Source organism: Anopheles darlingi, chromosome 3, assembly GCF_943734745.1.
Source record: "Anopheles darlingi chromosome 3, idAnoDarlMG_H_01, whole genome shotgun sequence".
NCBI lineage: Eukaryota > Metazoa > Arthropoda > Insecta > Diptera > Culicidae > Anopheles > Anopheles darlingi.
In genome coordinates, this window is record NC_064875.1 from 15,733,967 (window position 1) to 15,760,237 (window position 26,271).

General features: G+C 47.2%; 7 protein-coding genes across 10 annotated transcripts in view; 5 read left to right on the plus strand and 2 right to left on the minus strand.

The window, feature by feature from the left end:
• LOC125956982 (28S ribosomal protein S27, mitochondrial) overlaps positions 1 to 106 on the plus strand; it is a 1,610-nt gene extending 1,504 nt beyond the window's left edge. The window contains exon 2 of the mRNA XM_049689323.1: positions 1 to 106. This exon is cut by the window's left edge and continues 265 nt beyond it. Within this exon, the coding sequence (XP_049545280.1) occupies positions 1 to 8 (8 nt within the window). The 3' untranslated portion in view covers positions 9 to 106.
• Positions 63 to 2,874, minus strand: LOC125956963 (calpain-7-like). The gene is made up of 4 exons (XM_049689293.1): positions 2,389 to 2,874; positions 1,685 to 2,313; positions 719 to 1,606; positions 63 to 641 (listed from the first exon to the last, which is right to left on the minus strand). Exons 1-4 carry the CDS (start codon positions 2,690 to 2,692, stop codon positions 267 to 269), a joined length of 2,196 nt encoding a protein of 731 aa, XP_049545250.1. The 5' UTR covers positions 2,693 to 2,874; the 3' UTR covers positions 63 to 266.
• Positions 2,875 to 2,953: 79 nt separating this feature from the next.
• LOC125957004 (DNA replication complex GINS protein PSF1-like) lies at positions 2,954 to 3,766 on the plus strand. The gene is made up of 3 exons (XM_049689355.1): positions 2,954 to 3,078; positions 3,140 to 3,204; positions 3,278 to 3,766. Exons 1-3 carry the CDS (start codon positions 3,007 to 3,009, stop codon positions 3,723 to 3,725), a joined length of 585 nt encoding a protein of 194 aa, XP_049545312.1. The 5' UTR covers positions 2,954 to 3,006; the 3' UTR covers positions 3,726 to 3,766.
• LOC125957002 (peroxisome biogenesis factor 2) lies at positions 3,746 to 4,853 on the minus strand. Its single transcript, XM_049689353.1, has 3 exons — positions 4,765 to 4,853; positions 4,620 to 4,697; positions 3,746 to 4,549 (listed from the first exon to the last, which is right to left on the minus strand). The coding sequence occupies exons 1-3, from the start codon at positions 4,813 to 4,815 to the stop codon at positions 3,830 to 3,832; spliced, it is 849 nt and encodes a 282-aa protein (XP_049545310.1). The 5' UTR covers positions 4,816 to 4,853; the 3' UTR covers positions 3,746 to 3,829.
• Positions 4,854 to 5,102: 249 nt separating this feature from the next.
• Positions 5,103 to 5,946, plus strand: LOC125957017 (protein transport protein Sec61 subunit gamma). The gene is made up of 2 exons (XM_049689369.1): positions 5,103 to 5,265; positions 5,354 to 5,946. Exon 2 carries the CDS (start codon positions 5,354 to 5,356, stop codon positions 5,558 to 5,560), a length of 207 nt encoding a protein of 68 aa, XP_049545326.1. The 5' UTR covers positions 5,103 to 5,265; the 3' UTR covers positions 5,561 to 5,946.
• A 1,310-nt stretch (positions 5,947 to 7,256) lies between these two features.
• LOC125956989 (uncharacterized) lies at positions 7,257 to 11,365 on the plus strand. The gene is made up of 2 exons (XM_049689332.1): positions 7,257 to 7,364; positions 8,268 to 11,365. Exons 1-2 carry the CDS (start codon positions 7,345 to 7,347, stop codon positions 9,457 to 9,459), a joined length of 1,212 nt encoding a protein of 403 aa, XP_049545289.1. The 5' UTR covers positions 7,257 to 7,344; the 3' UTR covers positions 9,460 to 11,365.
• Positions 11,366 to 13,074: 1,709 nt separating this feature from the next.
• The window catches only part of LOC125956955 (nostrin), a 47,302-nt gene continuing 34,105 nt past the window's right edge, over positions 13,075 to 26,271 (plus strand). For all 4 annotated transcript variants that reach the window (XM_049689268.1, XM_049689269.1, XM_049689270.1 and 1 more), the window contains exon 1: positions 13,075 to 14,672. In XM_049689268.1, the coding sequence (XP_049545225.1) occupies positions 14,646 to 14,672 (27 nt within the window). In that variant the 5' untranslated portion in view covers positions 13,075 to 14,645. The remainder of the gene's footprint in view (positions 14,673 to 26,271) is intronic.

Sequence of the window (26,271 nt, forward strand, 5' to 3'; positions counted from 1 at the left end):
GCAATTAATGTGAGCGGTAGAATGGTTCATAGTAGTAAATAAATGTGAAAACAAAGAAGGATGTGTACCAATTATATAGATACGTGAGACTTAATAGTTTTGTTTATTGATAGATATTGTTAAAGGTTTGTGAAACAGCTTGATAAAAATAATTAATGCTTTAACAAACATTCGATGAACAGAGATTAACAAAATGATGCCAACATTAAAAAAAGGAATCTACAAAAGAAGCCTAGAAGTACTGCGCGATACGTTCACGTAACTCTTCAGTTTAGCTTCTCTATCACCACATTTGTTGAAGATTTCACCTTAAGAAAGAATGGTGATTCCTGTTCGGGTAAAAAGGTGGATGGACGAACCTGATACACACCGGCTGGGATCCCTTCCAGGTCCAACACGCAGAATCCGGACCGATAAACGCCAGTCTTTTGCGATACGAACGGAGCGGTCACTGTGGAATCTTCCAGTGAAACTACCGTCAGTTCCAACCCTACCTGATAGTCCTTTGGACCGCGAAGTTCGATAACTAAATTGCTTGTCGCCGCAGGTCCAACGTGTAGTCGGTAGACCGGATTATTACGATACGTTAATGGATGATTCAGACATCCGCCCGCCGTTTTGCCCTTCCACTCTCCGTTGAGCTGAGAAAACGGTTGGAAATATGGTACCGATTAGAAGTAAAAACTCATGCTCTCCAACGACAGTAACATTTACTCACATTTTCGACCGTTGTGTATCGCCGCTCGAGCTGCTTTAGCTCGAACCGTGTCCTACAGTACGCTCGCAGCGAGTAATAGATGGTGGCCGTCTTTTCGTACTGAGACACAACGAGTGTGTAACGCCGCTCAGCATTTGGATCGAGCCGGATCTTGCACAGATAGTGCGGACTGTTGATGCGCACTCCATCGATGTACGGTGGTGGTTCGGTGGGATAGTAAACGCGTTTGCCGCCACTTGCGTACACTAGCACCGTGATGTACTCGTGGTTTTCACGAAAATCCTCAATGCTGGTGATGTGCCGTGTAAGCAATATCCACACCGAACCATGACCAGCTGGCACTGTGAGACTGAACTGTGGGTTATCACCAACATTGTACGCGTCTTTTGTCGGTCCAACACCGGCACTCCACGATTGGTGGATACAGTACGTGTACTGGAACAGCGCCGGATCCCAGTTCAGATAGAACACGTCGAAGAAGTTGATGATCGATCGGAAATCGATCCAAAACACACCATTATCGTACGTAGCCGCAAGCTTTGGATCGTAATTGAGTTCACGTTGCAGCTCGGGCGTCCAGTGAACGGCATCCAGTTCGGAATAGTTGCCTCGCCAGCGCAGATGTGACCAGGGATTCTTCAGCTGCAATAGCTTTACGCCATTTACGACACGCATATCGAGTACGGCATACGCGTGTGTTGAAACGAGCCCGGTCCGTTCGGCCTCGGCATCGGAAAGTTCACCTGTGGCCACCGTCACGAGACATCGTCCCAAACTCAATCCTTCCCGTAGCCGCTCGAACACGGCATCTGCATTGAAATCTGGTTCATGCGATTTCACCAACGCACGCTCCGGAATCCATCCCGTCAGTGCATGCAAATCGATATTCTAAAACGGGAAGATGGTGGGTTAGAGAATGCTCTTCTTTTCCTTTTTTCTCGTAGTGTGATTTGATAAGAGCCTTACACTGTTGGAACCAGGAAAGTCATATCCTCCCATCAGTTTCATGTACGCCTTCTCGAGCAGCGACACCCAGAACTCATTCTTGTTGCTCGAGTACGAACAGAGCAGCTGATTGTAACGACCGAGCGGCAAGTAGTCGTCGATGACCACCTTCCGTGGGATACCGTTGACGTGCATGCGGATCGAGTACTTTCCACTCGGATTGTACACCGGTTCGTCACGACTATTCCGTGGATGGATGATCGATGTTAGGATGCGTCGCTTGAACCGCTTCTCGAACTGGGACGCCACTGCCAGTGAGGCTACAAAGCTGCAATCCGAAACGATCGTCTGCCGGATGCTATAGAAATCGGCATGATCGCCCACGATCAGCTGCGGGTGTTCGGCTAACTCGCTAACACGAATCCACTGGACGAAATCGCGTTTCTGCTTCGGGGCCAACTCGAGCGGACCATCCTTATCGGTGAACGGTAATGGAAAGTGGAACTTCTCGTGCAGATCCATGTCCATGAAGGGTACGTACACTTTGGCGTTGATGTGTGAGGTATGCTCAAGCACACGCTTCTCTTCGTTGCTGTATCCATGATTACTTCCGCTGATCTCCAGCGCCGGCTGCGAGCGGGATGGACTTGCTGCCAAGGAAAGAATCGACAGATAACAGGGTTAGTACCGCCTCCGGATCTTCATCCTTTTGATACCGATCTCACCTAATGCTCCGGGGCTGCTCTGCACTGGTTTGAGGGCTGCAGTTGGCAAACCCGGAGAAAGAGTCGTTGGCGGTCGGGCCGGTGGTGTTTGCTTTGGAGCGTAAGTGATTCCTTTCAGTTTCTCGGCTCGTTCCAACGCGTTTAAGGCAAACTTATTCAACTTTTCTCGTTTTTCTCGATCCTGCAGGCGAAGGATCTTTTCCACCGCCTCTCCGTAGAGGTCAATGGCTTCCTCTTTACGGCCAGCTTCATCGGCATCCAGCGCTCGAGACAGTATCGAACGAACATCAGCCTCTTCAGACATGATGAATACGCAAAATCGATGTTTGGTTCGACGAAGAAAAAACGATGGGTTGGGAAACACGGACAAACACGGAAATTACAAAGATGAGACGCTTTTCAAACCATGGCAAACCATTTTTCACAAAAGAGATAATTCCAAGAAATATGACCGCGGACGGTTCTTATCGCACCGTGACTCATCTTTTGTTTATCTTTCATTTTCACCTGATTCTGACGTTTGGCGGTATGAACTGACATTTTGGCGCGCAATCCCGATTTTTTTTTTGCCGCAGGAGGCTCGGTGTTTGGGTTTTATTTCTGCTTTTTCGTGCAAGAATGTCGTCGGATAAAGGATTTGAGTTGATAAGAGAATTCGAGCGTTCTACCGATCCTATACCGGCTTTTAATGTAAGTGTTCAGCCTTCTATTCACTCCTGCACGCTCACTTATCCCAAACCATCTGTTGCAGGATGATGGAGTTCGTTCGGTGTTGGAGGACATTTCTAAAATATATCAGGAAAATTATGCCCATGCGTGAGTACCGGTTCTTCTCCCTCTCACAGACAACATTAACTACCGCGGACTTAACGCTGTTCCTTTTTTGTAGGACGACTTTCAACGAAACTGGAGATCGCAAGTTCCTGCCGCTCGTTATGTACCGCCACAAGTTGATTCAACGCCAGAAGCGGTGCCTTCTTGCGTACCTCGCTAATCGGTTGTTCCGGTTGAAGGCTTTGCGCTGGCATGTCGGTGCCATACTACCCCCGGAGATCAAAGCCTGCATTAATGAACCGGAATCGATGTGGTTTAACAAATATTCCAAAATACTGGCCGAGTATATGGCATCGATCCACGAGGGACACGGTTTGAATCTTATGAACGATATTAAGCCGCCAAAGTCACTATACATCGAGGTGCGCTGCTTGACCGATTACGGAAAGTTCGAGCTTGAGAATGGTGAAATCGTGCTACTGAAGAAGAACAGCCAGCACTACCTACCGAAGACACAGTGTGAGCAGCTGATCAGGCAAGGAATTCTACAGCATATTATTTAAAATAAAAACCGTCCTTTACTTAATTGTACAGTTTCCTATATTTGTCTAATAACCCGCATACCCACTAACCATCCAATTGTTAACAAACCCCCTCCGTACAGGGCTCATGAAGCTGTAACTTTCATAAAACTATCACTTTGGTAATCACAAACATTACACTGATAGCCAGCATCGGCCATTTGATTGCCCTTCAGACAATAGTAACAAAACACATGACTGCAGCCCATGAAATGCGGCAGAATCACTCTCTCATTGCAAAACGCGCATCTACTTTCCGTGGACAGTTCGATCCGTTCGATCGGCTGCACAGATTTCGTATCCAGTCGCAGCGCATTGCGGAGCTTTCGCTTCAGCGAGTGGTAGTTGATGAATGGAATGGTGAAGCCTAGGAATTCCATAAAACCGGCCCAAATGAGCTCGCGAGTCATGTACGAGTAGCCGATAGTGCGTCGCTTGGCCCCATCGAGTGATCGGTGACTTATCCGCAGCACACAGTCCACCAGCGATGGTCTGTTACCCGTCTTAAGAAACTTGAAAAAGTTTACTAAATTAAACAGAACCAGCATGTTCTCGATCACTTGAATAACGCGTTGCACCAACGGCCAGCCCGTCAATCGAAATTGGGCGCATTCTTTCACGTACGGTAGCAGGTTGGTCAGGAGGTAGTGAAACGCCAGCTTTATCGGTGGCAACTGCTCCCGTTCGTACGTGATGGAAAGCATCTGTTGACCGAAGGTGGCATACGATTTGCGTATAGAATAGTTCCAAAGAGTGGAGCTTAGCAAGAGGTTAATCTCGGGCTGTACGTGGCTCAGCAAGCCGGGCTGAAAGCGAGATTAAACGGGGATTAATTAGTTTCTAGAAGTGGAACTGGAACCTCTCCCGCCTGCATACCGGTAAGCATTGCAGTATGTTTTGAATCTGGTTCCGGAGCATGTTTGTGAATTCATTGTCGAGTTGTATCGAATCCAGCTAGAACGAGACACCCACACATATGGTAAAGCAACCATCGTCAATTATTCCTGCCGAACAGATTTACCTGGTTCACTCGAGGGACGAAATAAGTTTTCATTTTTCCTGGTTTTTCCATTTTACTTTGTTTTTAATGTTTTGCTGTGTTGATCGATGAAACCCTCGAATCGATCAAATTCACTCGCGACAACCTTTTCATCGAGTTGCGCCGTGCAGCCTTCCTGGAATCGAAAAGCAGAAAATGCGAAACAAATGTTTTTGATGATTTCGTACTTTTTATTTGCTATTAAAAGAAACCCGCCTCAATTGAAGTACATAGTTAATTTAGCTAAACTAAAAGTTGACCGGAATAAACGCAAGGACACAAGAATAGCGGTTGACCATCGATAGACCCCCCGTCGGCTGAGTTGTCAGCAAGCCAAAAGCCAACGTGGAATCGCAAAGCAAGCTGAAAACGCAAACGAAATCGTCCAGCAAGCTGTGGAAATCCATTTCTCCGTGTAGTTTTGCTTACGTTGGATCGTACGGTAACGTTTTGGACACAATCCCTCATCCCTGCAAGTAAAAGGTAAGACAATCGTGCTAATATTCTGCCTGCTGTCGTGCTTGAATCGAGTGTAGCTAATTTTCTCCTGGTTTTTTGTGTGTGGAAAAAGATGGAACAAATCACCAAGTTCTACGAACCCGGCCGCTCGTTCGCCAAGGATTCCATCCGACTGATCAAGCGGTGTACCAAGCCGGACCGTCGCGAGTTCCAGAAGATCGCTATCGCTACCGCCATCGGGTTCTGCATTATGGGATTTATCGGTTTCTTCGTCAAACTGATACACATCCCAATCAACAACATCATCGTCGGATCGTAAGGTGTTCCTGTTCCGCTTTGACCGAGTGACCGTTCATCATCCAGAGGCAGCGTCCCGATTTCTTCACTTCTTCACCATGCATCTGACGACTGATTACCCCGCTAGCGTGGTCACATTCTTCGAGTGATGGCCAACTTTCACCGCTAAATCCAGAACGCAACATCATCCACCCCCTCCCAAATATCTTGGGCGCGACAAAGAGGACGACGGGGCAACGCTGCGATGCTTCGGAGCCTTTATTCTTTCTTTTGCCGTTGGCCTTTAATCTAGTGTGTAATTCCCTGTTTCCGTGTTTTGTGGAGCGTGTGAGTGTATGTGGTAGCCACGATTGCCACGTAATTTTTTTTGTGGAAACCAATAAAATATTTATTGTTTCACTAAACGACGCTATTTTGGTGCCTTTGCTTTGCTGCAGCAGCCACGTATTTAGAAAGAGAATCTAGAATATTACTTACTGTACCTTTTACCTATTCACAGGCAGCAGCAAATAATAACTACACGACTTTCTATTTCCTACTCCCTGGGCGAACAGCCGGATGAGGTGCAGAGTATCCAGCTAATTCTGGAAAAAAGAACGTCTTCCGAATGTAAGCAATTTGAAAGTAATTTCCGGAATTCGCGGAGTAGTCTGTGAACACCTTTATGCGAACCAATTTTCTAACATACTTTCAACGGATTGAGAGCTCTTTTCGTCGATTGATTGATTCGCAAAGGATTTCTCTGGTTTCATATAGATTTTTTTAAATTGATGGTATTTCTTATCTACGAATGGATTAGCAGTTTGTGATCTTAAGAAATTAGTAGATATCGATATAATCAATCCAAATACTCTTATCCAATTACTTTTGTACTCCTCTTGTTGTTATTTTCATTTTGTATTGTAAATAGCGACACAACGGTTGGGGAACGTTGGGTAACAGTTAGAGCACGGCGAAACAAAAGTGTGAACTGCCAATATTTTACCTTATTCACCTTAATGCACCTTCCTCTTTAATTTCTAGATCCTATCTAGCAATAGCCATTTGCCAATCGGGTTTAAAAACCACGGTGAATCTGATTGATTTGAGCATAAATTTTGTGGCAATATTCTAACAATCACTGCTGTAAGAATAAGAAATTTATGATAGATTCAATTGACCCTAGTGTCAGGTGAGGGCACCATAAAATAATTGATGAACGGCTAACGAAATTCGAAAAGTTCCAGTTTTTCAGCGGAAAGATCCGGCCCACCAATGCTTTTCTTCGCACACGTTATGCTCGTTGATTTTGTATAAACATGTGACTCGTTCAAATATGATCAGTTAATTCAGGAATGCATTAATCTTGTCTTTATTAGGTCATCACTGTCCCAACGAACTGAGCACATCAGACTTGGAGCACTAGAATGCAGTCTTACCTAAAAATATGCCAATTGATGCGATATGCAGTAATATATCGAGTAAATAGTAAATTTGGCGATAATAAAATTGATTAGCATTCAAGTCATAAGCCGAACATCTAGTTGGCTTGGTCATCGAAGCTAGACGCACCGTTGCTGTCGCGATTGGCAATACATAGATTTCCTTCAATTAACACCCTACGTTCTGAACATTTTAACATTCAGGCTCAACATGAAGCTGCAAACGTGGTTGTGACGCATTCATGTTCTACCCACACATTTTCACATTCTCGACTCTACAAAGCACTCGACCGAATCACCGAGTTGAATTACTCGTGAACCGTTCATCAGAACAGTCGACAGTAGATAGTTAGAGGTAGTGTTAAGCGGAAAATCCGGAAGGAAAATGCTGCATCCCACAAATTGGTAAGTAGTAGCCACGTTTGATGCTTCGTCCTCCTCAGAACATGCAGTTTAGTGTAGTTTAATGGCGGGTCTTTATGCGATCTAACTTGCATTTTCTTAAAGCGAAAGATATTTTTTACGCAATCTGATTCACCGCCCCAGATGTGTGTTCGCGGTATTTACGCAGCTGCGCTCTTGGGGCCGGGGTTCGCCACATACATGTTTGATGTGCGTTATACGGGTTGTTCCCAGCCGGCAATGTTCACAGTGAGTTGGCCGATTCTCTATGAAGCTCACTATAGAATCGGCAGACAAGATAGTTTTGGTCGGTTTCGCTAGCTCAAACACCATACTGCTCTTTCACCCATCGAAGCGTGCGACGTCTGGTCACTAGCCCTAAGCTCACCTGAACATCGGCGATTCTTGAACCCGGTTCCCTGTTCTCGATATGCAACACGGTCCTTTAATTCTTTGTCTAGACAAAACATTGCGTTCGTGATTAGCCACGCCGTCGCCTGTGATTGGGATCGATAGAGGCGAGGCGGAATTTGCTAATGAAAGCTGAACTGTACTTTCTATCGATCGCAACATTTGTTTTTGAGATGGGGGTTCTTTCTGAGTTAGCAACTGTTTGTTAAAGAACAAATCATCACATTTCCTGGAATGCTGACTCAAACTCACAATTGAGTTACCCCATTTAAATTCCAACCACAGTAACCATTGACACTCCTTCCCTTGCGAGATACTTTGTTTGATGATGATAAGCAGACCACCACCGCAGTATTGCTTGCCCGGATGAGGGGGGTTGGTTTGTTTATCGCTCTTGCAGAACATACATCAATTATGGGCAGCTGAGACCCGCACAATTATGATCTCCAACTCTTTTCTTTCCTTTTCTCTTTCTCTCGCTTACCCGTGCTGCAGCAATACAGTGTGGTTCGTACTTTGTATGATACTGCCAGTGCTTCTGCAAACCGTGGAAGCCGCGACCTACGAGTGCAAAAATGAGAAATATATGTCAGAAGACTACTGTGTCTACCGGAACGTTGTGCATGATGGACGGAACGCTATCGAGTTTAAAGCTCCGTCATCAAAGGAACAGCATGTCGCGTTTTTGAACAGTAACCTGAGGCACATCCCGAAGGAGTTGTTGAGTGCGTTCCCCGATATGCGTGTGCTGCATGTGGTCAACAGCAATCTGACCAGTGTGGTTATCCCGAATAAACTGGAGCGTCTGTACGCGTCCAATAACTTCATCTCTAAAGTGATCGTCCATCAGAGTCCGGCCACCACGACCATGACCGAGCTGATGCTCGACTCGAATCGCCTACTGGACGTCTCGAACATTACTCGGCAGCTGAAGAAGCTGGAGATACTGAACCTGAGCGGTAACGAGGAGCTCGCCAAAGCGAAGGCCATCGACCTAGGTAACTTCGATGGAATGAAAAATTTGCGCGATTTGTTGCTGGCGGGTGTTGGGGCGTACTACGTGGATAACGATCGTGGCGTCAGTTTTCCGGAGCTTATGCTGCTCGATCTGTCCAACAACGATTTGATAACGTCAAACCTGGCTGTTAAGGTGTTTGCCCCCATGCCCAAGCTGGAGACCCTTCGTTTGGCGCACAATAAGATTACAAAATTGGATGTGCTCCAGTTGACGGAAAACAATAAGCTGAAGGAAATTTACCTGGAGGGTAATGATTTTCCTTGCGAGTATCAAGCACTTTTGGTGAAACATTTAATCGAGTCCCGTGTTGAGTTTCCGGTCGATCATAAGAATGTCGAATGCATGCAGGGATACATGAAGCAGAATGATATGTGCTGCAGGGGTAGCATCATAATAGCAGATGAATCACGATCTTTAGTGCCAAGCGAGAATCCTATTGATGAATCTCCCACAAACCAAGAAACCAACCAGGACGGCATACCAACAACTATCATCAAGACCACCGTGCATACAACCACCGTTCGTACGCCCACAACGCATGCTCCTTCCGAAGGGGTAGGAAAGGTGAAAGACAGTAAAGACGGTTCCAGTGACGCCCCGATTCTTACGTTGGGCCACAGTTTGGTGGGCTGTCTTACGCTGGCGATTGCGAAACTAATCCTCTTCTAATCGCCCCCTTCTACGTCAATCTTCCTGTCTTCGCGTCAGTCGAATACACCACTTGTTACCCAAGAATGCTACCGAAAATTGGAAGTAACCGGGATAGGCCATCCATCTTGCGCAATGTCCAACTTTCTCGCACCGTCCATAGCGAGAGTGACTAACGGGAATAACATTCTGAAGGTCACCATGCCAAGGTGGTACAATTATCCGGTTAAACAAAAATAGTAATAATACTTTTGAAATAGTACACATTTAGAATTGGAAAATGATACTATCAATGTCTTTGGATTTTTTTTTTTACCAGACCCACATATTCCCTTTCCAGCGCCCTAGGGTTACCTGAAAAGGAAAATCCAAAATGTCTCTGATTCTCAAAAAAATCCTGAAGCGAATGCGATTGACGACAAGATGGTATGACTGGAACAGATATCTGTTCCTGAATCCCTAATCGATAACACATTTCATAGAATGAAGGAAAAGTAACGAGCGAGCTTGGCTAATTTTTGTTATTAGTTGCGCAACGCAAATCTTTACCACTTTACAAAAACATCTTTAGGTGATATAGCGTCATAGGAGGGTAGTATTCACGTCTGTAACCACCAGACTCTAAAACATACGGTGAGTAAGGAAAATAATTAATGACGGAGGTCCAATAACACTGTGAAGAGAGGTTCTAATAGTGCCCCGCAATTCCATATATTCTGGCTCCATTTAGATGGTAGCAAGTTCTCAATCCTTTGCTAATGTCCCTGGATGTTTACAGTGCTGGAAGCGGTGATATTAAATGTAAAAAAGTATTCAAAATTTCCGTATTTATTGACGTCTTGGACTATCGCTAATGCTGATATATCGCTTGTTTGACCATCAATGTGTAGCCATTTAGTTTTAAGAAAACTTTCCACCTAAAATTGTCAGCCGTTTGTGAGGTATAGACTGCAATGATATCCTACAGAAATGGTTAATCCATAGAGGAACAATTGGAAGGCGTTACAATTTAACTGCCAATTACAGTCATACACATGATAGAAACTGAATGTTTGAAGAAGGAGATTGAAAGAAAAGGAGAAATGCAAGTCCCTGCCACAGTGGTAAATGCGATTCAGTTCCAACTTTCTCTTTATCTATAACTCTAGTCAGCTACATTAGCAGCGATAAGGAAGCGGAGGCAGATATAAATAGAAGCTTAAAATAATCAAATAGTTGGAAGAGGACATCGAAAAATGCTTCTGGATTGGGTGGCGGTATCATAACGATTTTTAGCATACGACAACCCCATTTTTGTAACAATATTTTGTGGAACTGGCCAGGAGGAAAAGGCATCCGAATGTCTCGCAGGAATGAAACAAGTGATAGAACGTGCAAGTGCTCTTAGTGGAATAGATGGGGAACGGGAACTATGCGAATAAATACCAAAAACCGAACCAAACACTTAAAACAAGTAACGTAACATCTTAAAACCGCACCAAACACTATCCCCGTACGGTGCCCTTTGCACGCAGGAAAATGCTCCAATCCTCACTGACCCACCACCGACGAGATCGGCAGAAGATCAAGCAATTGCACGCGCAACACGACACCCTGTAGCTTAGAAGCACTACTGCGACCACCGCGGGATGTCCGCAACATGTCAAAAATACTTCTCCCTTCTACTCGTAGTATGTATGCATCCAGTAACGCATAGTGTCCAGACCCTTTCAAATCCTCCTTATCTGACAGAGCAAGGCTTTGTGTAGTGTAACGTGCCACTTAGCATATGCGTATTTGGTAGATATGATGTCACCCCCTTGAGCCGCTACTTTTCGCGCATTCGACATTGGTAGTTGAGAAATATCACTCATACTCGAACAATTTATCGGAATTTTGCACTGTATTTCATGCTTTATCGTGACAGAAGTAAACGATTTTAACAATCTATTGCTGCCCCTTTATGCATCGAGAAAATATGAGAAATATCTACGTACGTCAGGGAATCATTCGATGTTTGTTCTGGCGAAGTGAAATCACAAAGATTAATCCGGAACGAAAATGATTGAAATTCTTATTCTTGTCTTCTTACATCTAACCTTAAGTGCACGGTAGGTAAAACTGAAAATATCTGATCACTAATCTTTCGATTCGTAGCGATCGTACAGTGTTATTGAAAATCAAAGTGTTTTGCTATCGATTAGTGTCCAAGTATTCTAATTGTCTGCTGGGAAATATAAGGCAAAAGCGGTAACGATGCTTTTAACAAGTGCTAAATGATGAAATGAAATTCTATGAAACCTAACGTTTCGCCTACATTAATGATTTTAAACTGTGCTATAAACCAATACTATTATTCGTTCGATTTGATTCGATCGATTGTAATACTAACAGTTAACAAAACGGTTAAACATACGGTTGTAACGTCTTTGCATATAAAATGCCTGCCCAAATAGACACAACCGATTATACACAATCATCAACGATCTATTGAGGCTGAGATGTAAATGAATAAATGTTAGTAACTTGATTTGGGAGTAACACAGAATCATTATATAATCTATACCTACTACTATATACTACTGATATAATACGCAATATAAGACTGTCTTTCTATAACATATTTGAATAAATCAAAACGTCATGCTTGACTTATCAGCAAAATATTGAGATAATTAATAAAGTTGAAAACACAATTTAAATAATGCGACTGTATTCGATATGGCAAAATCTCTCCAACACACTCAGAAGTATTTGGTATTTGGATAGTGTTAGAATAAGTATGTAAGTATGTGATCATTTCGATATTAATAAAAAACATTTAAACCAGAAACGTGAGAACAGATGAATCGCGAGCATTATTCGATGTCCCCCGCGAATCACGGACTCTCTTGTAGCCAGTTTCCTCTCAGCTGGAATCATCTTCTTCTCAGCCGCTCCGGTTCACTCGCCCGAATGGGGTGACTGCTATGGTTCATGTGATAGACGTTAGAATTCAAACTTTAATCATTCAATTTAGCGATATGGCTTCTTCCCTCTGGTCGTCTTCCACCGGGTGACGATTCTTCTGCCATTTCTTGGCAAATACGCTAACGATAACGCGGTTGCCGCTTGGTTTTATTGGGAAAAAGCCGTTGAACAAGTTGATTGAAAAAACGTTACCGACGCGTCTTCGTTTCCAGCATATTTGTTTACGTGCAGCACTGTGATCGGTGAGCAGTGACGATGTAAAACACCACGCGTGAGGCTTATCACACCGTGAATTGAAACATCGATTGTGCCGGTCGCAACAGAACAACATAATTCCAGCGACGCACTTTCTCTTCTTTTACTTTGGTGCTATCTTCCGTAACATCACGCAAACTTGCATTTCTCCCTGTTCAGCTCGAGAACTTTCTCTTCTTCTTCTTCGAGAACTGTGTCGATCACGGTATTGATGATGATCCTGCGAAATTTCACAAAAACATAAACCAATAGAAGGGCCCTCCACCTGGCGTGGTGCATTGATTCACGCGCTCGCGTTGAGCGAGCAACGCATATGCTCCCCATCATCACCGAGTTCGAGTGGAGAGCACGAGTTGGTCTCTTGGTGGGGCAACTCGCAACACGGAACACACCGCCGTCGTCGACACCGCCATCTTTCGGCTCAATCGTTCGGCACACCTCGCGCGCGCAAGATCACGTTGAGCGCGTTCCAAGCCGAGTAGAGAGTAGAGCGTAAACACGAAGCTACCGCGTCCGTGCGTGCGTGCGTGCGTGCTAACTTAGTGGACCCCACGCTATCGTTGTCGTCGTTGTTTTCGAATAGCAGTTCTTCCAGCAGAGCAAACGAAACCAACCGCGCGATTCGCGGTCAGTTGGTGGTGTGTAGCGATCGTAGCGAGACAACGGAGGCGCCTTTTCATAAAACAAACGCCGAAAAACAAACAACCACGATCGGCGGGACGGACTTGTGCTGAAGATCCGCTAGGTGCGTAGTGTTTCAGCTCACCACAGCCACATTGTAAACGAGAGTGTTGGCGTGCGTTAGTTTGGTGAGAGTGTCGCTGTGTTGTCGAAAACCACGCGATGGCGCGATCGTGATCGTCTGGTGGATCGCGTGACGGAAACTGTGACATATTAATCGTAAACCCGCACTGGAGCACGAGCTTGATCTCGCGCACCACATCAGCAACAGCAACAGCAGTTGATTCGGCGGTTCGCGTTGCACGATTTCGTTGATTCTGTTTTTCTGTTGGAGGTTAAAAAATAGAACGAATCATCAGCGGCTAGTAGGCAGCAGGGAAAGCAACGAATTATTGCGTCACGTTGCCATTTGACGGGCCTTTTGGTCAAGTTCGCAGCGTCGACAGCAACCGACGAGGGTCGTCGAGTGTGTGTGTGTGTGCCCTGGAGGAAGAGCTCGATCCGGCGATCCGGGGCTAGATGATCGAATTCGGGAAGACCTTCCCGTGGCGATCGGTTTGTGAGTGAGAAAAGTGTTTTGGGCGGCGCAACGCCATCGACGGCACCGTGGCCTACTTGAAGTGTGCGCGCGCGATCCAGAGCCAGCGCCAGAGTAGCGCCTACTTGATGTGTCAAGTGTTTTGTTGCTCCAGCGTGTTGTTGTTCCGGAGCGGCCATCTACAGTGACGCACCCTCGGCTTAACCGTCGCCCCAGTGCGGTTCGCGTGTTAACACAGGTGATTTTACTTTCTCACGGTTCAGTTCAGGTCGCGAAATCCCGTCCGACGCACGGAAGGTGTCGTGCAATTATTCTGCCGAACAACCGTCTCCCAGTGGTTACCGTGTGTTGGTGGTTGTTGTTGGAGGGTGTTTTGTCGAAATAGTCAACCCGTTGTGTCCGTGTGCAGGTGTCATTCCGTGGTTTCCGGTTAATAGCTACGTTGGTTAAGTACCACCGCTCTCTTTCTCCTGCATGTGTGTGTGTGTGTGCCGCGTGGTTTACGCGAAAGTGCACCAAATGGTGACAAGTGTCAATTGATCAATTACCCTTCGGCGCGAGTAATTACTGACCGGACCCCAGTAGGCGGTCCCGGATCGTGTGTGTGTGTGTGTGGCAGTGTGGTAGACAACAATGTTCGGCCCGGTAGGAACACCGTCCAACCGTGGTTAATCCGAGCAGACAAACCCCGCAATCCACCGTACCCGCACTAGGAAGTCTAGGAAGAGAGTGACGACGACAGACCGACGCCGTTAGTGGCGTCTTGTGGCGTGGATAGCAAAACATGGCGCAGTTCAAAGACAACTCGTGGGTACGTATAGCACACACTGATAGCTGGTAAATGGTCGCGGAACGACGACGACGACGATGACGCTCTTTTGGCGGGCTCACTGGGTCCCGCGATGTTTTGGACACGTTTCGGAGTGGCGGCACGTTTCGGTATGCACAACGGTACACGGCCGAACGCCGGTTTGTAGTGGCGAGGTGGCCGATAACCGCTAGTAGGCAAGCCGTGTTTTATCTTCTCGACTGACCGTTTGTTCCGGGGTTCAGCAGAATGATAACCGTGTTTTCATTTTACCGTTTTCCGGAACAAGTTTTCCAGCGTTTTGTCTTCGGTTTATGTAATAGTTGCAAACAATGTGTGTAGGCCTTTTTGTTGCGGTTGCAATATGGTTCTGCTTTTCGATTCAGTTCTGCAGAACCAGTTTTATCTTAGTAGATATTATGCTATATTGCATTGTTTAAAGCTGCCTGAAATGATATTATAGTTAAAAATTATTACTATCCTTTTTTTCCTTATTGTTATAAGCTACCATATAGATCGGTATTTCCCTACTGCTTGTAATATTGTAGTAATGAGCGCAGCAATGATCTTCTTAAGAACCACCATAACCATATTCCCACTGTAGTACTCCCGGGAGTCGATTCTTATTGCAATACATCGCATTTAGTTTGAGACAAAAAACTAATCTCATGCGAAGGCTCTCTTCATGGTTGATTAGCTGGTTTGTGGCCCAAATTCTCTATCTATCATACGTAAAATGATCGAATATCATACGTAAAATGATCGAATATTTGACTGAAAATTATTATTTTTTCTTTGGCGGACGAAGAATTGTTTTCCATTTCCTATTCCGCGAAGTAGATTGTCTTGTCAAACGAAGCATGAAACTAGGAATTCGATCGTCAGTAGCCTTAGATTATACAGAATTTAGATTTCATTATCCAGAATCATGAAATAGATTTTTGTGAAAAGAAATGGTCTTTGCATCTCTTGAGCTTAGCACTGCTGTCAAAACTCTACGCCAACTTTTCGGCCCGTTGATTAGCCAAAACATTTCCCACAGCAGTTCCCACCTTGCAAATCATCGGAAGTCACCTCACCGGATCCCATCGGATCCACTTTCGTGGATTTCGTGTTCACCATTTCACCACCGAACGGTTCCTTGCCTCTTTAGCGCATGCAAATGATGTATCGCACCTCCGCACCACCCCGCGACGGGACGGAACGGCTTCATTACATGATCGCCCCCCGCCGTTAATGTTGGGGTGCATATTTGCAAATCAATCCGTCACTCCGTCGAGCCATGGCCGGTTCGATACGCGCCCGCTGCCCTGCCCCCGGTCCACTGTTCGGGAGCAACGGGGTGGAAAAGCGGGGCTTACGAAATGATCCACGTGATGGTCTGGCCACCGAAAAGCATCGGCGGCCACACACAAACGCCACCACCAGTCGTCGGCATCGGGTGTTACGCAAAGCCACCGATGGATTCGTTCACCTTCGAGCGATCGAACGATCGAACACAAGTGCGCCCGCGGGCTGGCTGGCTGGCACACAAAGCAAACAATTCGGAAGCGGGATCGAATACGGATCGGTTGTTGCAAGAGCAGGAGGAGGAGGAGGTGCTAATCAGAGAGGTTCACAAAATCGCCCGCAAATACGGTTCGATTGCCACGAGCATTTAACGAGCCGATTTGGAGATGGAGAGGCTATAGCATGGCGCTTCGAGGTAGCTAATCAATCCGTTTCGATTGATCGGCAGCGGCCACGACGGAGGCGGCTAATCGCAGGGAAAACTGGCGTGGAAAACCCCTCAGAGGTTACGTGGTTTCTGGCTGGTTGCTTTCGCATACGGAACCGATCTTTTTGGACCATATTGTGGCCATTCATTTGCAACCTGCTGGATAGTGGCTGGATGGGATTGGAATCGTTGCGAAGATTAACGGCTTTAGCGTGGCAGATCGCTGACTCCTCAACTCCGCAAGCAATTTCCGTGGCGTTCCCGGATTAACAGAAGAGGGAATGATGGCTTATACCACCCTTCCGGCCGCCGGCCTACTTCAAGTGATCATCCCGGGCACGACGACCCGGGGGCACTCTTCCGGGAGCGCTCGTTAATGGCGTGTAACACGGTGAGGTCGGTGGAAATGTTGGAACCACACACCAGACACGAGAGAGTCCACGAGAGACAGTTAGAAATCAGTTTCATCCATTCTGGTGGTTTCCATTTCTGTTTTGTTTCTGTTGCTTGTTGTCTATTCCGTTCCAGTTTGTTTGCGTTTCTGCGTGCAATGGCGTACGGCCCACGAGGCCCACTCCTTTTGCTGCTGGAGCAGTAGTGAGCCCGACCATGGTGGAAAGCTTTCCCCTCGGCGCCGATACGATCGCCCGACGTCTCGCGCTCAATCTCATCGCCTCGCCTCCGACGTGGGACCGAAATGGTTTATCAAAATCCGCCTTCGGTCAATCCATTCATCAAGTTCGAGACAAATGGACACTCCACTGCTGGTGCTGCTGCTGATCGTGATCTGATTCATGATCATGGTGATGGTCCGTGTGTGTGTTTTTGTCGGGAAGGGGCCGTTTGATGTCGACGACTCGTTTGTCTCTTCCGTCGTCCGAATATCGCGCTTAGTCTGGTGGAACCCTGGCAGCTAATTATCGCTTCCTATTTCGTATTTTTCTCCTCACTATTGTGGTGGCCCTTCTTCTGGGTGCCTCGATGTTTTATCGCACAGAGTACGGACGGAGATGGAAGTTTTCGTGTAATTAGCCCCAATTGTGTCCGCGTGCCACGAGAGGTTCTATTGCGAGGCTAGATCTGCTTGCGATCTCTTTGCGGTTGTTTTCACTTCACTTCACTTCACGGCAGGGTCGAGTAGGTACTCCGGTCCTAGTTCACTTAAGACTTGCCGGTTGATCGACCATCGCCGCCCGGTTTTCGGGGCACAGGAAGTAACAATCGCATCTCGCACTCAGATCGCATCAAACTTTTCCTTTTCTTCACTTTCATTTGATGTACATCAGCGTGCGCGCGTGTGTGTGAATAAGTTAGGGAGAGCGGGACCTCGATGTGGCCTCGGCATGTGTTTTAGGTGGCGGGCGCCTTTCGAGTACCGATATCGATTTGAAGTGATTTGTATACCGAGCGACTGGCTCAGTACCACCGGTTGGTGGAAATGGATTTGGATTCGAAATTGATTGGCCTCCTTTCGTGTGCAGCGCCACACCAGGTTGCAGATTGTATGCGGTCGTAGCAAGCAAAAAACATCCTCCCCCACGAAAAAAAAAACACCTCCTTTCTCCCTCACCGGGACATCAAAGGCTGATGCGTGATGAGGAAGAGGAGAAAGGAAAGGAGCCAAGGCGGTGCATAAAGCACCGTGAGCACCGTAATTGAACCGCGATTTGCACACGATCGGCGCGAGTAAAAGCAGCCAACACTGTATGGTGATCAACATTTGGGCACCCCTTTTTTGGGGGAAAATTTATGCGCCGCGCGGCGGATCTCCGATATGCACCTTTTAGCTGAGTGTTTTCGTTGCTGCAGACGGCAGATGGTGGAATTTGGTACGAAAGGCTTTCGAGATTCTTTCGCGTAATAATTTGTTTTAATGTGTTAGGTCCCAAAAAAAAAACCAATGACGAAGCAATGCTCGAGCGGGAATCGAGATGAAGGCGAGAAAAATTGGTGGAAGGTATGAAGAGAAGGGAAACCCATAATTTACAGTAACGTTTGATTACGTGTCGCTAAAACTGTCTATAATAAGTTTGAAATGTTTGGAAACGAAACGAGAAACGACGGTGATCAATTCAACCAACAAAAATTGAAAAGGTATTCAACCAGCAAGAATCCGAAAGAATTGTTATCAATAGCAGAAGATTTTTTTCTAGTGCCTTGTTCTAGAACCCTTGTTTGTCTGACCGAAGACCGAAAGTAATGGTTATCGATGGACAATGCATTAAGGGGGAGCTTTGGTTATTTCGGGCCAAAACAAGGCATATTTTTGACGATTTTTAGTGAAGAAACCATCCAACTTAATTTTTTCAAAATAATCTCATATTAAACAACAACTTTTCAAGAATGTTTGGTTCCATTTTGGGGAAGATTTGTTCAAAACTACGTTCATGGCATCCAATTTAAAAAGTCAAGTTTGCATAAATCTACTTTTTGCGGTGCTCATCGTAGCCAGGTGCTGGATCATCAGAAATATACAAATCAATATTCTTTTGTTAGATAAGTTTATCCAGGTAGCTCCGTCGAGTTTTTGTCAAATTTCCCATTTTTCGATTTTTGGGAGATTTATGAAGTTGAAAAAGTGATTCTTTTTTCGATGTTTTCTCAAACAACAAGCTTTACAAAATTAAAAAAAAATATTTAAAAAAAGTATCAATAATTTTAATAAAAACTTGACGGGGCTACCTGGTAAATAGTGTACAGATTATGTGTTCAAAATTTCAAATTGATCGGTCCAGTAGTTTTAATGCTACGATGGGCACCGACTTTGAAAACGCAGGTTTTGGGAATCGCGATTCAAAGTCGCGAGATGCTTTGAGCCTTGTATGGAAGGTGGATTTTCAAAAATCAATATCTTTATCAGTTTTGCTTCGATTCATCCCAAATTTTCACAAAATACTCTTGAAAGCATAAACGTTCATAAAAAAATATAAAAAGTAAATGCGAAAAAATAACATAAAATACTCAAAAATCGAGTAAAAATCATTGACCCATCCAGTAACATTCAACCCATTTTGTCGCAATTACTGCTCCCTTCTTTAAAATGTGATCTCACTTGCATATCATAGCATTAAATCGTATGCATGCATGCACAAACCATACCGCACTCACCGTCATGTGGAGCGTGTCCGGGACCCAAAATCTACCCTCCCAAAAAATCCAGCACTCCTTCTTAAGCCAGAAACCACCGTACCGAAGAAGCGCGAAGATGGGTTCGACGCGGTCGAGGGCGGGGTCGATCTTAACTGGAAAATTGAAATGATGGTCTCGTGGGGGGCCGAAGCCGAAGCCACAAGTTCCAGTTACTTCACCGTTCCGAGTGTATCCTCCTTCGCATCCGTAGAACCGTGACCGAGGAACCGTACGAACCGGCAAGCCCATCCGGATCCGGACCCTCGCCTTTTTGGAAGAAACTACTGGGCGCGTAAGCCAAGCGTTACCGCTCGCTGGGGGGGGTGGGGGGGGGGGGACTGTTATTTCACGCGATCGCGACCAGTCCGGCCAACCAGAGGTTGTGTGATTTTCGGTCGAGAAGTGGCCTTTTGTTTTAAGTGGCAGTTGGTGAAGTTGGCCACCAAAAGCTGGCCTCGTTTGGCCGCGAAGAAGCCTCCACCATCGGTGACTGGATAAATTAATTAAAAACGTCTCGAAGGTGCTTCTGCTGCTGCTGCTGCTGCTGCCGGTGTCATAGTCATCGATCGAGACTCAGTCCCTCCTGGTGGTGGTGGTGGTGGTGGTGGTGGTGTGATAAATGAAAGGTCAGATAAAAGAGGCGAGAAAATGTCATGCGCCTGAGGCGCCGGCATCGGCATCGACAGTGCATACAGCTGTCTTTTCCTTTCCCTCTACGTGAGCTTGCAGTGGTTGGGTCTTCGCTGCAGCTTAAATCGATTAACCCATTTAGCGCACTCGACGAGAGACGGACTTACGTTCGACGGGAACGAAAACACAACAAAAAACCCAATGAGCATCACTCGAAAGCGTGGATCTTACTGTGGATGCAACGATGCGTAATTGTGGTGCCAGTCAGCCAGCCAGCCAGCGAGAGTGAATTCAACCGTGACCTCAAGAACCGTGGCACTGTCGCGTTGGTCTCCGTTGGCGCGTTCCGAAATGTCAGCCAAAGTCAATCCAAAAAGTAGGAATCGTATCGCGAACGTCAGTCAATCGGCATCAGTTGACTATATAGACACTCCCCGGAGAGATAAGATGCGTCGTCTGAGGCTCGACTGTGAAGCGAAGATACGAGGACTTCTGCGCATTCCGGGACTGACCCACTAAGCGCGATAATAGAAAGTGTTGCTATCTGGTGGTGATGGTGATTAAAAATCCATCCATCTCTCCCGGCAATCATTGCGTCCAAGTTCAACTCCGTCGACGGCGGCGGCGGCGGCGACTTGTCTTCCCTGTCAGCGAACCACGTCACGGGCAAAGCCGCGGGATATCACGGGCTGCCGACACCCATTGATCATTTCAAACCATCGCCGCGGATCGCCGGATTATCGCCGCGGGCGCGGGGCCCGGTTGAACTTGAGATTTAGCCTTGAGCGGCCGGCGACCCTTCTCCTGGGAGTCTGGAACCTCGATTCTCCCGCTTTTCTTTCTCTGTTCCCTCCAGTTTTGTTTACTGGTTGATTACGAAGCGTGTAGTCGAGATCGAAAGAGAAAATCGACGCCACTCGACAGCTCGACAGAACTTTCACTGATCCCGCGGAGGCGCGTCGGAGTTGTTGTTTTGTGTCTCAAGCGTTTTCTTGTTTTGTTTTTGATCGCAACTCGTCCATGTTGTCTGTCGGTGGTTCGATCGAAAGGTATCGCGGTGAGAGGTCCCCGGTTTGTTGTCTTATCTTAGCCTTGAGCGACTTTTTCCCCCGTTTGTCACCTTGGCCGCCGTGTTGTACGCAGTTCGACTAATGATAATAATCTACTGTCGTCATTATTCACTCGCCGCCCAGCGTAGATCATGTTGCAGGAAGAATAGATAATCTCCTCGTATCTGATTCTCTCCAATTTTGAACCCCGCCCTCGGGCAATATCGGAAGTGAAGATCGGTAACTACTGCCCGTCGGTAATGCGATGCGCGATTCGCGTTGTTATTGCACTTGGAGATGAGCATCTTATGCAACAGTGTTGGAGTGATTATCGCTCCGATTGGCTTACCGTACGTCGAGTGCATCGAGATAAAGGCGATGAGAACGTGCGAGACGCAATATCATTTCCTCGTTGTTGCGATCGAATTGCTGCAAAGCAGTACGCATCAGCAACAGCTGCTGCTGGTTCCATCATTAAACTTCTCGCTAAACGCGCTCGGTACATTACTCCGGTGATCGATGCGATCGTAGGCGGCTTCCGGGGAGAGGTTACAGCACAGGAATGCTGGGCTGCTGATGGGGAGGCGGACGCTATTTACGGGGCGAAGAATTTCCCGGATACAAACGATCAGCATTAACATCGGATCTCGCTGCTCGGTGCCCCATAAAAACTCTCACAATAATCGACAGAGCCTGCTTTGTGCCTAGAATAGCGCGCCTCGAATGAAAACGTCGACCACACGTTCTCTGTCATTTGTGATGCGGTTGGAGGTTGGGTTTTTGATTCAAATCCGTTGCTAGCTACTGCAGCCTACTGCTGCTGTTGTGGTAGTGAACCACATAACACACAGAAACCGACCGATGGGCCAGAATGAAAATGTTGAAAATCCATCCCCGATGACACAGGAATAGAATTGACAGAATGATGTGGCGATGATGATGATGCTGCCGTTGCCGTTGCCGTTGCCGTTGTGTTGGTGCCTGGGGTGCGGCAGTTATTGAGATGCAAATGGTGTCAGCAGGAGACCATCGAAACCATCGCACCGTGAACAGCAGCGAGATGGAAACCGTGGCAGCGGAACGCTAATTGAACAACCACATTTTCACTCATCCCCATCCGCAGACCAGGCCATGCCAATGTGCGGGTGGATGGCGAGGGTGGAAAATCATTAAATCTAGCGCTTCTACCTCTGGGGACCATCATGGCCGAGAAGTCGCTTCCCTAAAGATGGTAGCGATGGAGCTTTGCTGCGCGGTTTGAAAGAAAGTGTGGGAAGTAGTTCGATGCCTCAGGGGGTAGGGAGGGAGGATCGAACGACTCCTAACATGTCTGTATGAGCGAGAGCTTCCAGCGCTGCCTCCTTGTACACCGATCGAAACCGATCACTATCTAATCCGCCTTACCGGACCACTTCACATAGGCTCTGTTGGCACTGCTTGTCGTCGTCGTCGTCGTCGTGGTCGTCGTCGCCGGTGGAAGAGAAGTAGTGGATGACCTTTTTCTCCGCTGCTTCGAACCAACGTTCAACCTTCACTTCTGGTGAGCGTGAGCAGCGACGGGAGCGCACCTTCTACACGACATAACCTTGAACGTGAAGTGGTCGCTGATATGGCCGGCGAACAGGTTTCCTTGGGGCGCGCGAGGCTTGCTCGTGTGCCCGTGTGTGTGGTTCCCTTGGGTTTGCTCTCCAGATTGTCTTTTTATTTTGGGATTGGTCCCGGACCACAAACATACACGGAAAGCGGGATAGCGAAAGACGACCGATAATCGTCAACTTCTTAAGGCCATCGAACTAAAACGAAACCCGCGTGGTGACGTTCTCGATCTTAGCCAATCATCCTGTGCTGCTGCTGCTGTGGGATCACGATCGCGATCGCGGGGTAATGGCCACCATTTTGAACGCTATACGATCGAACGACACGCATTTAGCGACGCAACGCAGCGCTCGATGCGTTACGGTTGGCATATTGGTCAGCAGCAAAAATGCCAAACAGCCTGCGCCACAAGCCACGGCACGACATGGAACGCCGCGCAATCAACCAGCATCTTTTTGGGTGATCGCTACATAATCCATCGCTGAATACTTGCGCCCGAGAAATTGCATAAGGAAAATCGTGCACCGTCCCCGGTGCCCTGATACCCCACAAGGCCGGTGGTGGGGAACCGCGACCAATTGGGGTGTTGTGTTGTGCTGCGCACTGTTCACTGTTGGTGCGTGTGCTAATTTCCTTTTCTGTTTTGCTGGCCGGGAGTGCCGAACCCCGAAATTATCTCCCGGGAGGTCCACCTCGCCGCATGCCCCCCCCCCCCCCCCTGGGAGAGCGTCCATAATGATGGTTGGTTTCACTTTCGGCTCGATTTATGCCATCACCTTTGTTTTTTTCTTTTTTAACATTAACTTTTAAACGTTCAAAATAGATGAAGACGCAGCGGGGCGGGAGGAACCGCTGCTCTCTTTTGGGGTTTTGGGTGTTTTTTTGTGGACCCCATGGACGGGCTATGCAGATGATGATGCTTTTGCTTTTGGGACAAAACGGCTAAATGGCGGCAGCCAGAAACCTGTCCTCGCATAATTAGGGCCACAAGTGGATCCCCAAAACTTTCCAACACCATCAGCTACTTGACATTCAGCCGCACATCGCGACTATGATGGAAGGTAGCAGACAAAGGCGGGGGGGTTTATGTTTGCGAATTTTGGATTCCACCTGAACTTGTTCTTTTATGGCACGCGCAACCCGCAGACAAGACAAAGGAAGGGGATTATATTTGCTAAAGATGGCCCTCAGCACCTAAGCAGCAGTTTCACTTAACGCATATACTCAACAGACTCCACTCATTGAGGTGAGGATCAACAACGCTTCGCCCGCGATTACTTTCGGCTGTCCATAACCTCACTTTCCATTCACCCAGACAGCTCATACGGCTACTGCGCACCGCGCGCGTTTTGACACCATTTTGCGGGAGTGTGCGGTGAGCGTCAAACGTCATCGCCCGGTTCACTCGAGCCTACTAATCATCTCACTTGCATTAGGTGCATTAGCTGCGCGCTACAGCCAAAGCACTCGTACTTGTCAGCAGCTCTGTGTGTTGGTGTTTGGTGAGGTGGAAAAATGATGGCGTTACGTCAAACGAGCGAGTCGCGAATTGAGACCGGCGGGAGTGGGCACAATGATGGTGGTTTTTCTTCTTTTTTTTGTTTAACAAACAAACAACATTCGAGCATGAGGGTAATGCGAAGACAAATAAATAGCCGCAAGTGACAGTGCGCTGTGCGTCGGTCGCGGTTTAGTACTGCGGCTACCGGGCGGGAAAGCCGGTTTGTCGCCCACCGGACCCACTGGCTGACCTTCATGACATGACATGGTGGTTTGTAGTGTGGTGGTAGCCGCGGTGGTGCTGCTGCTACTGCTGCTCGCATTTCCGTTCGATTCGAATGAGAACGGCGTTATGCGACCTGGTATGATTTATCGTTCGCTGCTAGACCCTGGGTACGCTTCAAGTACCGTCTGGGCAGCTTGACCAGACACTTGTCGGCCACCGGTGCAACCGGTGAGCCATCGGCCATTGATAAATGGTTGCATGGTTCGAAGATAAACCCAGGTGGAATCTCGAATAGTCGCTTCTCAAGAGCATTGGTTGGCGTGCTTGTTTGTTAGCAATGTAATTGACAGACGCACAATCAGTTCCTTTATTGCGACGGGGCAATTGTTCTTGCCTGTTTAAATGGTTTACGACTCATTGGTGGCGTTTCAGTTTTATTTCCCGTTCTCGTAGCTTGGATTTATTATTTCTTTGATGAAGAACATCTATTTGCGTCCAGTATCGTGGGTTTGATGTTTCGAATTCCTCATTGGATCCAACGTTTTCGAAGGTCAATTGCTCGGCAAGTCTGCAACCAAGATCATCTGTCAGTGCTGATCCAACAGCATAGTCGCTGGCAAAGCGAGTGGGTTAGAGCTTCATTTTTCTCTCAGCTGACTAAGCATTAGATTACCAACCTCGTCTCTGTCCAATGTAGAGCGGTTGTACGGCTTGATGGGTCAAATTTCGTGTCGCTCCGCTCTCGATCACGCCTCTGCGGCCGCAAACGCTTTGCACTGCGGTTGAACTTAATGAGCCAAACACGGTCATTCGTCCGGCTCTGGGATGGGGCAGCTGATGGACACCGCTCGTCGAAACGGAAGCACCAACGTCCCCTCCTTCACACGACCACCTGCCATGCCTGCCAGTAGCGATCGACAGACGGACCCTCAACGGGTTGCTGCATATAGAACAGGTTGTCTGCAGTAGAGGTCGTCTGCAGGATCAGGTTGATTGATGTGCTCGTCTATCGTAGCCAGTTAGCGGATATTCACACACACACACAACGGAGACGGAAAGTGGGCCAGCTTCTACAAACGATCGTTGCCGCGCCAGTGCATCTCCAGTTCATCGGCGTTTGCGATCGAGCGAAACGAACCGGATTGACCATTTCGCGATCCGGTTCCAGGGTCCACTTTCATCCCGTGGAATGAAGGTTTTTCCAGCACACATTTTCCACCCCTATCCGGTGGTCGCCTAGGCCCGTTTTGTGCATGGAAAATGATCGTACGGAACATGTTACTGGATAGGTAGAGGAACCTGCGAGCAGTTGAACTGTCCGAAGGGTTCCTCGAATCGAATCGATCATGCGTCGCGTTTCACTTATGCTGCGCGCGCTGTTTTCAGTTTTCGTGAAGGAGAGGTGTCAAAGAAATCTAAAAAGAAAAAAAAAACGCTGACACTTAGAGGATGTAAAAACCGAAAATTAAAAGCTACATTGTGTGTTGCGCAACACGCAACGGTGTGAACGTGTGATTTATTGTTAAAAAAAAACATACAAAACGCACAGGATGTAGCAAAGAGTAATGTGCGTACATCTCCGGTGGCCTCCCTCGCTACGTTTTTCCGGCAAACGGATGCGTGCTGTGACGAAGCGTAGAGTCACTCCATCGAAGCCTCCTTCCTTCCCTGCTTAGCCGGTTTCTGCCAGTTGACATTTCCTTAAGACCTGCACGACGAACGAAGATGAAGATGGAACTACGCTTTCAGTCGACA